Source organism: Neoarius graeffei, chromosome 18, assembly GCF_027579695.1.
Source record: "Neoarius graeffei isolate fNeoGra1 chromosome 18, fNeoGra1.pri, whole genome shotgun sequence".
Lineage (NCBI taxonomy): Eukaryota > Metazoa > Chordata > Actinopteri > Siluriformes > Ariidae > Neoarius > Neoarius graeffei.
Window position 1 is genome coordinate 53,725,543 of NC_083586.1, and position 12,553 is coordinate 53,738,095.

The window sequence follows — 12,553 nt, forward strand, 5'->3', positions numbered from 1 at the left end:
GTTGATTCAGTACAGCGCATGCGCACTGATAGTCCTACTATTCATTCCAGCCAGCAGGGGCGCTAATTGTATATAAGAGTATGCTGTGCTGGCAACGTCTCAAATCGCAAACTAGCACACTAGGTAGTGTGTTGGAACACAATGAAGAAGAGCGCTATTTAGGCAGGCTAGTTAGTGTAGTAGTGGCCGGTTTGGGACGGAGTTCTGGATGAAATAAAATCACAGCCGCAGCCATAGCAGCCGGTGGCGTAAACAAAATGCGGAGCGTTTTAATGAAGCGCTAGCTAGCAAAGTGGCTAATAAAGTTTATTAAATAGAGCTGTATACGTTTAAAAAAGGACTCCTTTTTGTTTTTTTTGAAATATTCAAATATTAAAAGATATATGTATATATTTATAAGCTATCGAAAGTTGCTAACATTTAGCTAGCTAGCATATTTAGCATTGTGTGCAATTAGCCGAATGGTATGGGATGTAGCTAGTTAGCTGACTAAGTCTAACCAGGTTGAAGTAAAGTATTTAAGTAAAGATGCTCTGGGATTTTAGAATGAGCTCTACCTGGTTGGTTAACTCGCTATAAAGGATGCCGGCGCTGTTTATCTCCGCTAGTTAACCCTGAGGTTGAACAGGTTAACTAACTGTCAGAGAGGTGACTTTTCCAGGTCCATGTGTTTGGACTGTGATGTTCAGTCTGATGGCGAACTGCTGCAGCTGGCTGAAACGCTGGAGAGAGCCTGCCAGGTGAGAATCGGTTTATTTACTCACTTGTTTGTGACACCCTTAGGTGTCCAAAAGCTTTAAAACAAACGACATGCCCACACTGATGTAATGATCTACCTGAGTGCCAGAGCATTACAGGTTACAATTTAAACGTTGGCATGGTAACCGGTGAGTGTGAGCAGTGTTTGGAGTCGCCAACTTTCTTCAGTCTTCAGGGGAAAGTAGCTAAAAAACACTCAGTCGCCAGATGACATCATGGAATGGCGAATTTGCATAATATTAAAGGGCACATCTTGGGTATATTTAGGAGCAAGATCAATGTAATTCTCATCTCATTATCTGTAGCCGCTTTATCCTGTTCTACAGGGTCGCAGGCAAGCTGGAGCCTATCCCAGCTGACTATGGACTAGTGTTGCCACACGTCCAGGTTTTTCCGGGATTGTCCCGGTTTTTTTGTGGAAAATGGAAAATGTCCAGGAAAATGGAATAACCTTCCCGGGACACGTTTTGTCCCGGTTTTTTACTTCCTCACATTATCCCCCATTGAAATAAACACAAATCATTAATGTTTCTCGCAGCCACTTAACATATTACAACCCTGATTCCAAAAAAGTTGGGACAAAGTACAAATTATAAATAAAAACAGAATGCAATGATGTGGAAGTTTCAAAATTCCATATTTTATTCAGAATAGAACATAGATGACATATCAAATGTTTAAACTGAGAAAATGTATCATTTAAAGAGAAAAATTAGGTGATTTTGAATTTCATGACAACACATCTCAAAAAAGTTGGGACAAGGCCATGTTTCCCACTGTGAGACATCCCCTTTTCTCTTTACAACAGTCTGTAAACGTCTGGGGACTGAGGAGACAAGTTGCTCAAGTTTAGGGATAGGAATGTTAACCCATTCTTGTCTAATGTAGGATTCTAGTTGCTCAACTGTCTTAGGTCTTTTTTGTCGTATCGTCCGTTTTATGATGCGCCAAATGTTTTCTATGGGTGAAAGATCTGGACTGCAGGCTGGCCAGTTCAGTACCCGGACCCTTCTTCTACGCAGCCATGATGCTGTAATTGATGCAGTACGTGGTTTGGCATTGTCATGTTGGAAAATGCAAGGTCTTCCCTGAAAGAGACGTCGTCTGGATGGGAGCATATGTTGCTCTAGAACCTGGATATACCTTTCAGCATTGATGGTGTCTTTCCAGATGCGTAAGCTGCCCATGCCACACGCACTAATGCAACCCCATACCATCAGAGATGCAGGCTTCTGAACTGAGCGCTGATAACAACTTGGGTCGTCCTTCTCCTCTTTAGTCCGAATGACACGGCGTCCCTGATTTCCATAAAGAACTTCAAATTTTGATTCGTCTGACCACAGAACAGTTTTCCACTTTGCCACAGTCCATTTTAAATGAGCCTTGGCCCAGAGAAGACGTCTGCGCTTCTGGATCATGTTTAGATACGCCTTCTTCTTTGAACTATAGAGTTTTAGCTGGCAACGGCGGATGGCACGGTGAATTGCGTTCACAGATAATGTTCTCTGGAAATATTCCTGAGCCCATTTTGTGATTTCCAATACAGAAGCATGTCTGTATGTGATGCAGTGCCGTCTAAGGGCCCGAAGATCACGGGCACCCGGTATGGTTTTCCGGCCTTGACCCTTATGCACAGAGATTCTTCCAGATTCTCTGAATCTTTTGATGATATTATGCATTGTAGATGATGAGATGTTCAAACTCTTAGCAATTTTACACTGTCGAACTCCTTTCTGATATTGCTCCACTATTTGTGGGCGCAGAATTAGGGGGATTGGTGATCCTCTTCCCATCTTTACTTCTGAGAGCCGCTGCCACTCCAAGATGCTCTTTTTATACCCAGTCATGTTAATGACCTATTGCCAATTGACCTAATGAGTTGCAATTTGGTCCTCCAACTGTTCCTTTTTTGTACCTTTAACTTTTCCAGCCTCTTATTGCCCCTGTCCCAACTTTTTTGTGATGTGTTGCTGTCATGAAATTTCAAATGAGCCAATATTTGGCATGAAATTTCAAAATGTCTCACTTTCGACATTTGATATGTTGTCTGTGTTCTATTGTGAATACAATATCAGTTTTTGAGATTTGTAAATTATTGCATTCCGTTTTTATTTACAATTTGTACTTTGTCCCAACTTTTTTGGAATCGGGGTTGTAATAGTTTTCATGTAAGCGGGCATATTGTAGGCAGCTACTTGTGTGGCCTCACCGAATGTTTGCGCACGCAGCCAGTCGCCGTTGCTAGGTGATCGTGGTCAATACAACGGCGGCCGCGCGAAATCAAAGATACTGGAATACCGTAATACCAAACAATAGGTGAGAGTTCCCTTGGTCGGTGCGCGAGTAGGCTGGCTGTCTACTTCCTATGTTCTGATTCTGATAAAGGCTGGTTCTAAAGCCTGGGCCAATTTCATCAATAAATGAATCATTAAATAAATCATTAAATATATCAAAAAAGAATGCCTGAACACTGGCGTGAGAAATGAATAAATCAGTTGTCCCAATAACATAGCACCTCTCTCTTGTGATTAAAACAAAGGATTAGGGCTATTTGGTATGATACGGTAGTCTAACTTTTAAAGTTCAGTTCTCCAGAGAAAAGGCTAAAACAACAACGAAGCAGACTGAGAGAAATTATATTGATTATATTTGTATTATTTTGATTTGGAAACGGAATGGGAGGAGAGACTCTTCAGGGGGCTGTTAGCCTACTATTAAATATTTGTTAAAAAAAAATACTGGCGTCCAAATAAGATCATTCCTATATGAAATTATTTTTTGTAATAATATTTGTGGCAGTGCCCATTTAAGGGTTAAGAAGACAAAATGAATTTTAACTAAACGCCTAACTGCACCAGTTGAACTGTTTTATTTTTAAACGTGAACATTCACATAAGGCATAAGGCATCGTAGATGTGCGTGTCCGCAGCCCTCAACCCCCGCGCTTGTACGTGTGCGCAGGCGCAGCCGCCGACCGATGTGTCCCGGTTTTTTACAACTCCGATGTGGCAACCCTACTATGGACCCTTTTCAGTCACGTGACCTTCGTAAACGCGACCGCCATTTTGGACATGTAGTGGACTTCGGCTCAAATCGGTTTGAATGCGAGGAAGGCGACAAACATAAAAGAAAAAGGAGCGAGATGCAGAAAACTGTATTTACTAGTTTACCGTAATTATGATCTGGCAGCTATTTACACCGGATCCAGTGTAAATAGCTGCCGGAGCCAACGTCCGGCCGGGCCGCGAGCGAGCGCGCTCCGGAACCTCGGACGTTGGCTCCGGCGGCTATTTACACTGGATCGGGTGTAAATAGCTGCCAGATCATAATTACAGTAAACTAGAATGGAATGTTAACAGCAATGTAATGCCTTTTCTGGCTAATTTTATTCGTCTTACCTCCAACAAAGTGGTCACTACACAAGCGTTGGTATGCCGCTATCCATCTTCTCCGCCGGTCAGCATCTACCGGGATCCGATAAAATGATAACCCTTGCCTTGTTTGTTGATGGTTACTACATCCAGGTGCACAACAATATAGTGGCATGATGGAAGTCTTGCTGAAAATAAACACTTTCTTTGCTGGCTGTGGTAAACTACTGGTAGTACATATCCAAAATGGCGGCCGCGTTTGTCGTGACGTCACGTGAAAAGGGTCCATAGAGGGCTCCGAGATGATGCTAAAAATAGTAACCATGCGGTTGGCGCAGCCATCTTGGAAGTCATTCGCTCCAGAGCGCTCATAGAGTACACATCATAGAGTAAACATTCACCAATTCGTTTCCGCGTTAGAGGGCTTAAGGCCTCTGCATGCTCTTGCAACAAGGCTTTCGCAGATAGCTTTTCGCAGACAGTTGTAATTTATCGTTGAGCGGGGAGTAATAGGCGTGCGCGATGTTATTCACCGGCACAACGTAAGGGGGCGCGAAGTCGCTAGGAGTAGTTGGTGGATGTGGTTAGTGGAGTGTTTATCCTCCAGTTACTTATAATGACTAGAACTGGAGTCGTATAGATGTACGTACAGTACTTCCTCAATCAACCGCTCTTCGTGCTGCTCCATCTTCGCTCGTGTTTTTAAAAATGGCGGTCGTGAAAACAAAACAAACCAAACCGGGAAAGTAGGGAAGCGGAAGTGCGTGTACAGCGGATGTAGAGTGGACCAATCAGAGCCCTCTTGTCTGCAAGGCTTCTGCGGTGGTCACAATTTTTGGGAGGTGCGCGCAGAGCGTCTGCGAAGGTGGGGGGGGGCTACGCAGACACTGTCTGCGCCGCTATCTGCGAGGACTGGGTTGTCAGCATAAATTGGCCTTTAGAAGCTTTGATTTTTTAAGAATTTAGACATCTGAAGTGATGGAGCACTACTGTGAAAGTTTGGATAAGCAGGCACGGGAGCGTTATGCTGAGAAGGTACGTTTCATTGGGAATGTAGATCCATACACTGTTAGTGAGAAGGAATGGAAAGCTGACCCCAGCTTGCTGCCGCATAATTAACCCCGCCGACAGTAGTCGGAGGGGTTATTATTTTCACCTGCGTCAGTCAGTGGCCCAATCCCAATTCTAATTTCTACCCCTCCGCCTTCCCCTCCGCCTTCCCCTTGGCCCTTCCCCTTGAAACTGAGCTACAAGGGATAGGGCTTGAAATTCAACCCTTACGTATTGGGATAGCCCTTCAACGATTGCATACGTCATCGCGTACCTCCGTCAGCGTTTACGTTAGCAAAACGCGACGCGTCATTGGCTGCGACCAGCCGCTACAGTCAGAGCCAGAGGCAGAAATCTCTGCTGGCAGGGTGTGATTTGTTAACTAACACCACTGAATGGGATATCTTTGGCGCTTCGTGCACCACATCCGACAGAATGAGGTGTCAGAACACTCATGTAAACAATAAAAGCGAGAATAACAGAACAAAACATACGCAGTAAAGCAACCGAAAACAATACTCACTCCCAAAGCTTTTTAGCAGCAGCTTGGATTTCAGAAATCGCTGCTCATTCTCAGCTCGAAAGCGAATCAAGAGGCGTGTTTCCTCTGGATAACAACTTAAAACACGTAAATAATGGAGAAAATACATTTATGACAATCTTTCGCCGCGGGAACCGCCATCTTTCTGAAATCCGCATGAAATCTCGCTGAAATCCGCATGGCATTGTGGGAAGTCACTCAAACCCCTTCGTTCGGAGTCTGCTCCAGGAAAATCTCCGTTTGGAGGGGTACAGAAGCCCTACCCCTTCCCCTCCCCCTCCGCGTTAACTGGGATTGGGATGCCCCTACCCCTTCACGTGAACGCGCAAAATGGAGGGGAAGGGCTAAGGGGTTGGTCCAAGGGGTGAAATGGGATTCGGCCTGTGTGTGTGTGTATCTATCTATCTGTCTGTCTGTCTGTCTGTCTGTGTGTCTGCAAGATATCTCAAGAACCAATGGATCGATTTGGACCAAATTTTGTACGTGTTGCCAATCACCCAGGAAGGAAACCATTAAATTTTGGAGGTCAAAGGTCAAGGTCATGGCAGAACTTCGAAATTTTCGCCCAATGTATTTTAATAGGGAAAAGGCGGGGTTTGCACTCGTTAGAGTGTCCCTGTCTAGTTATCAATTATTTTAGTCAGTGAATAAAATGTAGGCCTAGTATGTAAGTTGTACTAACAGCATGTGTACATAAACATTACTAGGCCTAGATCTTAAATGCCATTTGATGCAACAATGCACTGCAGTAGACATAAGCTACCTAATGTGACAAATATATCCATTAATCATTGCTGAAAGTACATAGAAAAGATAATAGTTTGTATCACATTTATTTTAGTAACTATGAAATTCAAGACAATTTAACCTACCTGTCACAAAGTGATCAGAACAAATCCGGATACAGTCAAGTTGTCCTAAATTTGATCGTTTAATGGCAGCCAGCCACTGTCGTCTCCTCCGCTCGCTTTTCTCCTGTGCTGCAATTCCCTGGTTTGTCAGGACTTTAGGGAGTCTGTGGAAGCTTTTGCTACCCTTTTCCCCCCGGCTACTACAGCCAACAATGACACACGTATTCGGCATTTTGCTTCGCTGAGCAACAACAATGCACTGACACAGCGACGTTTGACTTCCAGTATGGCCGCCGCCGGGTTCGCGCTGATCTTGAAGCACTCTATTGCCGCTTTTCCACTACCAACACGGCTGAGTTGGGCTGAGCCGTGCCGTGCTGAGTCGGGGCTGAGGCCAAGTTTACATTAGACCGTATCTGTCTCGTTTTCTTCGCGGCTGCACTGTGTGTTCACATTAAAACACCGGGAAACGGGAATCCGCCAGAGCCCACGTATTCAATCCAGTTCGTGTCTGATCCGGTGCTGTGTAAACATTGAGGATACGCGGATATGCTGTGCTGAGCTCGAGCTGACGTCGTCATTGGACAACATCACTGTGACATCCACCTTCCTGATTCGCTGGCATTGGGATCACACAGCAGCTCAGTCCCAAATCACTGCTCGTGCGCTTCACTCGCGCGCTCTGTGTGCATTTCGACTACAGCCGCGCTGAACCGTGCTGGCTGGAAGTGGGTGGACACATTGGGTGGAGTTAGCGAAAGTGGGTGGACGTCACGTGATGTCGTTAAGCGGCGCAAACAGTGACATCAGTGAGCTTTTAAGCGGTAGTCTCACGACCCGGATAGTAAACAATAAGCATGGAGGACATGGAGTCGTTAGTGTTGCTGGTCTTGGTGCTGTGGCTTGTTGTCACCGACAACGCCAACAGATACTGGCAAGAGCGTATAGGTGAGGCGAGGCGCATAAGGCTTCAGAAATTCTCGTAATAAGTAATTTTTCTTCTTCCGGGTTTACGGTGTTTACAGATCCCAGCGTGCTCGCGGGGCGTGTGTGGGCATGTGAGGACACTCCTCCTCACCAATCAGTGCACAGGGGAGTGTCTCCTCACGCCCCTAGCCCCACTCGGCTCGCTTTGGCTCGCTTCACCCCCACTCCAAAACCGTGTGAGTTTTGGGTGCTGAGTAGGGCTGAAGCGAGCTGAGTCGCGCCGCTCTGAGGTAGTCGAAATGCGAGCCGTGTCGGGCTGAAGTGAGCTGAAAAAGGGTAGTGGAAAAGGGCCATATGGGCGAAAGGCGGGGTACACCCTGGACAAGTCGCCAGGTCCTCACAGGGCTGACACATAGACACAGACAACCATTCACACTCACATTCACACCTACGGTCAATTTATGCTGTGTTCACATTTATACCGGTACGAAAGTGGTGTAACTGTATCGATACAAAGTATACCGGTACAGTTTAGTGCATCTGTCCACACTAGCGAGAAATGTTTGCGGTTTTCTTTCACGGAAGTTGAAATGCGCGTGCGTGAAATGTTTCCGTGGTTACCAAGTAACTTCCTTCCGAGAATATGGCGGATGAAACAACGTGTGTGTGCTTTTTGTTGTCAATGTACAATCTGTATTTCTGGTGGTCATTTATTCAGTTAACTTGTATAAAACGCGCGAGGCAGTTGAGAAAGAAACAAAGAAAACGAATCTCCCTTTCTCTCCCCTTTGCTCCACGATCGTTTTGAGCCATTTTGATGTTTTATTTACAGCTGGAAAGCACGTGCGTGTTGTATTGTATGAATAACCCGGAAGATGTAGGAATGGTTCATTGCACATGCGCATTATATTTGTATCGATACAGAGCCGCTTCATCTGTCCACACTACAGCGAAGCGCTACAGTACCGGTACGAAACCCATACTGTACATTTGTGGGTTTCGTACCAATACAGTTATACCGCTACAGTACCGGTATAGTTGCTAGTGTGGACAGGTGTTGCGGTACGAAAGTAATATCGTATCGGTACAAAATCCCTAGTGTGGACAGGGTGTTAGAGTCGCCAGTTAACCTAACCTGCATGTCTTTGGACTGTGGGGGAAACCGGAGCACCCGGAGGAAACCCACGCGGACACGGGGAGAACATGCAAACTCCGCACAGAAAGGCCCTCGCCGGCCACAGGGCTCGAACCCGGACCTTCTTGCTGTGAGGTGACGACGCTAACCACTACACCATCGTGCCGCCCCCAATGTAATTCTCTTATTTTATATTAAACTTTGGTCAAATATCTGTCGCATTTTGTGCAGTTTTGTTTTTTTTTTTTTGCCAGAAAAATTCAGTTGAACTCAAGCCATTTGAGGCGAATTGGTTCGCCTCTGAAAAAACTTGGCATTTGGATTTCCCGGCAAACATTGATTTTCGTGACGTCGCGTGCGGGACGCCTCCCTCTGAATCCTACATCAGCGCTGGTTTGTTTATGAGAAAACGACCTGGTGGTTTTCTGCAAATTTCTTCAATGTTATCACGTAATTATTAAAACAGTTAACAGATGTATCGTAGGAAGGTGTAGCAACACCAATCACGGTGGGATTAGTACTCATCGTTTTCCAAAAGAGAGAGAAATGGGAGCAGTTCGTGCGAGGCACCTGGAAAAACTGGCAACGTGCAACAGACCACAGCATCATATGCGGGGCTCACTTCATAAAGCCCGACGACTTTGAGAACTGTTTGCAGTGGGAAATGGGCTTCAAGAAGCAACTTGATCTGAAAAAAGACGCAGTTCCATCTGTTAGAATGCCCAAAGCAACACCGTCACCAAAGGAGCCAGCCGTGTTCGTCTCCCCTGACAGAAGGCGAAGTGCCGCATCCACTGAGGCCCTCGAAGCCGAGGACCAAGCAGAGCCGAGAAAAAGACCAAGAAAATCGGCAGTTCACAAGTTGACTGTTGCCAGGGTAAGAAATAAGAGAGATTAGGTGTTCCTGTGTTTGTGTGGTACACGGATAATGTTATTTATTCACACACACACAAGTAAACAACACAAAAGCGCTGGGCGATAATACACTTACTTCATATGTATCAAGGGATCTGCGTGTCAGGGCTTGAGATCTTGGGACCTGTCAAACACGTTAAATGTATATCCAACCCTGCTTAGCCGATTCCATGTGTGTAGCTTATGAAATCTTTCTCCTACAGTAGCCAGTACTCTTCTAAATGAAGAAATATATAAATACATAATAGTAATTAGAAAAAATGTGATTTATGTAACAATAGATAGATGAGCATTGATACATGAATCCATGGGTTTAGAAGCTGAAGCTTTTAACCATTTCAATGCAAAATCGCTAGCTGCTAAACTTGGTCTACACAGACTGTGCACTGAACGCATGCAGGGTCTCTCTGCCTTCTGGCGGATCTGCACGTGACGTCACGAATCTGGATCCCTTGGGATTTTTCCAGACGCATTTTATTTTTTTTTGCTGTAGACAGATGGCCTTGTACAAAATTACCCTTCTGGATGAGTGTGTAAAGGGACATACTTTCATATAAAAAAAAAAAAAACACTAAATTGGTCCAGGATATGCCCTTTAATATATTCATTGTAATCATTGTAATCATCATCCATCCATTATCTGGAGCCTATCCCAGCTGGCGAGAGGCAGGGTACACCCTGGCCAAGTCGCCAGGTCATCGCAGGGCTGACACGCAGAGACGACCATTCACACACCTTCACATTCGCACCTACGGTTAATTTAGAGCCACCAATTAGCCTAACCTGGATGTCTTTGGACTGTGGAGGAAATCCATGGAGAGAACATACAAACTCTACACAGAAAGGCCCTTGCCGGCTGCTGGGCTTGAACCCAGGACCTTCTTGCTGTGAGGCGACAGTGCTAACCACTAACGTTTAAATAATATTGTCTGGCGTTGAGTGGTAAATTGGGTATATTCCATTCAGCTAGCATGATCTTGAACAAGTCGAAGATGAGTAGCTATAATAATTAGAAGAAGAAGAAGAAACCTTTATTTGTCACATGCACACTTCAAGCACAGTGAGATTCATCCTCTGCATTTAACCCATCTGAAGCAGTGAACACAGAGGAAACCCATGCAGACACGGGGAGAACATGCAAACTCCACACAGAAAGGCCCTCGCCGGCCACTGGGCTCGAACCCAGAACCTTCTTGCTGTGAGGCGACAGCGCTAACCACTATAATAATTAGTTAAATTTATATAGCGCCTTTCTTAACACTCAAGGTCACTTTACAATTATAGGGAACATGCATAAAAAAAAAAAAGTCCACCAAATAGAGGCCAGGATGTCATTCCAATGGTGTAGCAGCCACAGTTCCACCAACAGGTGCACGAAAACAAGTCCCGCACAGCCGCTGCGCCGCCGCCGGCAACATCACTTGGAACACCACGCCACGGATCCACAAAGCGAGCACAGAAGCACCGCCACACAGAGCACCGGTACGTCCCAAACCGCCTGCACAGCCGCCGCGATGCCACCGATCAACATCGCTCAGAATATCACGCCAAGCACCAAAGCACAGAGCGCTGGACAACCAGGATGTTAAAATGAGCAACGAGCTCACTGCAGTCCATGGCGAGGAGCACAGGCATCACCCACGGCGAACCAAGGCCTGGAGGGAACCGACACCCAAAACTGGGTCCGGAGCTACACCACAACCGGCGGACAAAAACACTCAAACACAAATAAAAAAATTTATAATAATTAAAAAAAGCTCTGGAAATGGCTATATTCCATTCAGCTATTTCACTTAGAATACTGTGGAATGTTCTTTATATTATCTGGACACATCTACAAAAAAAAAAAAAAAGCAAGTTAATGAGAAGAATTTTAATTTTGAACCAGTTCGCAATTTTGACAACGTGCGTCTAGTCAGCGGGAAAACACTGGGAGTGACGTCATCAGAGTAAAATCAGGAATTATTATACATACAGGACACTTTTTCGATGGAATAAAATCATGTGTTGTTTTCACTTCTAGCGGGTTTCATTAATTTGGTTTGACCACATGCAATATCGTTAGCGTATCGCTTACCCTATGTGCATTACATCACTCTACCCAAAGGAGAACATGGTTTACGATATTGCATGGTTGTCAAGACAACATGACGTCACACGTCAGAGATGTAAAACTTGCGTGCTAGCGAACGACCGTGACAATTTAACAAACGTGGTTGAAAGGTTTGCTTCATTAAATACGGAAGATTTTGAGAGAATTTTGAAAGAACAAGACGAGTTGAACACCCGAAAGGAGTGTCTGTTTAATAAAAATAATAATGGCTGGCTTTTTTTCGTGGTATGTCAGATATATGCCATTCAGCGACTCGTCTTCGACTCGTTCAGTATCATGCTAGCTGAATGGAATATTTCTGATATACCACTCAACGCCAGTCAATATTATTTAAATATGCCACTCAGATCCGTGATATTTTGTATGAAAAATGTAAGGTTTTTTTTTTTTTCAACAGGAGGAGATAAACTTCATATCTTCAAGCCAACATATGATTTTCTTTTAATTATATCGATGCACTCACAAGCAAAAAGTTCCCAAATTTATCAAAAGAATTCACTGATTTTCTCACGAGTGACCTATAGAGATTTATGTCACGGTTTTGGTTCTCCATGTCCCGAATGGAGCTCGGATGAGAAGTACGAGTGGCGTGTTTCCCAGTAAAACACTCGTGTGTATGTAATATAATACATTTCAGTCTTTTTAAACTAATTTATTTCTGATATATTTCTATCACACTGCAAAAAATAAAAATCTTAGGAAGTTTTTGTCTATTTTCAAGTCAAAACATCTAGCCACCCTTATTATAAGACATAATTGCCCAACAAGCAAAACCTCATTTAGCTAGAAAGGCTAGTTTTTAGACAGTCCATCTTGAAAATCTTGTATAAACAAAATGTCTTGAAAAAGTCTTATTTGGAGCACCTTTGAAAATAAAAAGTTTTTTTTAAA

At 44.4% G+C, this 12,553-nt stretch overlaps 1 protein-coding gene across 5 annotated transcripts in view; it reads left to right on the plus strand.

Moving 5' to 3' along the window:
- Nucleotides 1-234: 234 nt before the first annotated feature.
- Nucleotides 235-12,553, plus strand: part of arl13b (ADP-ribosylation factor-like 13b) — a 56,308-nt gene continuing 43,989 nt past the window's right edge. For all 5 annotated transcript variants that reach the window (XM_060899006.1, XM_060899010.1, XM_060899009.1 and 2 more), the window contains exon 1: nt 235-740. In XM_060899006.1, the coding sequence (XP_060754989.1) occupies nt 682-740 (59 nt within the window). In that variant the 5' untranslated portion in view covers nt 235-681. The remainder of the gene's footprint in view (nt 741-12,553) is intronic.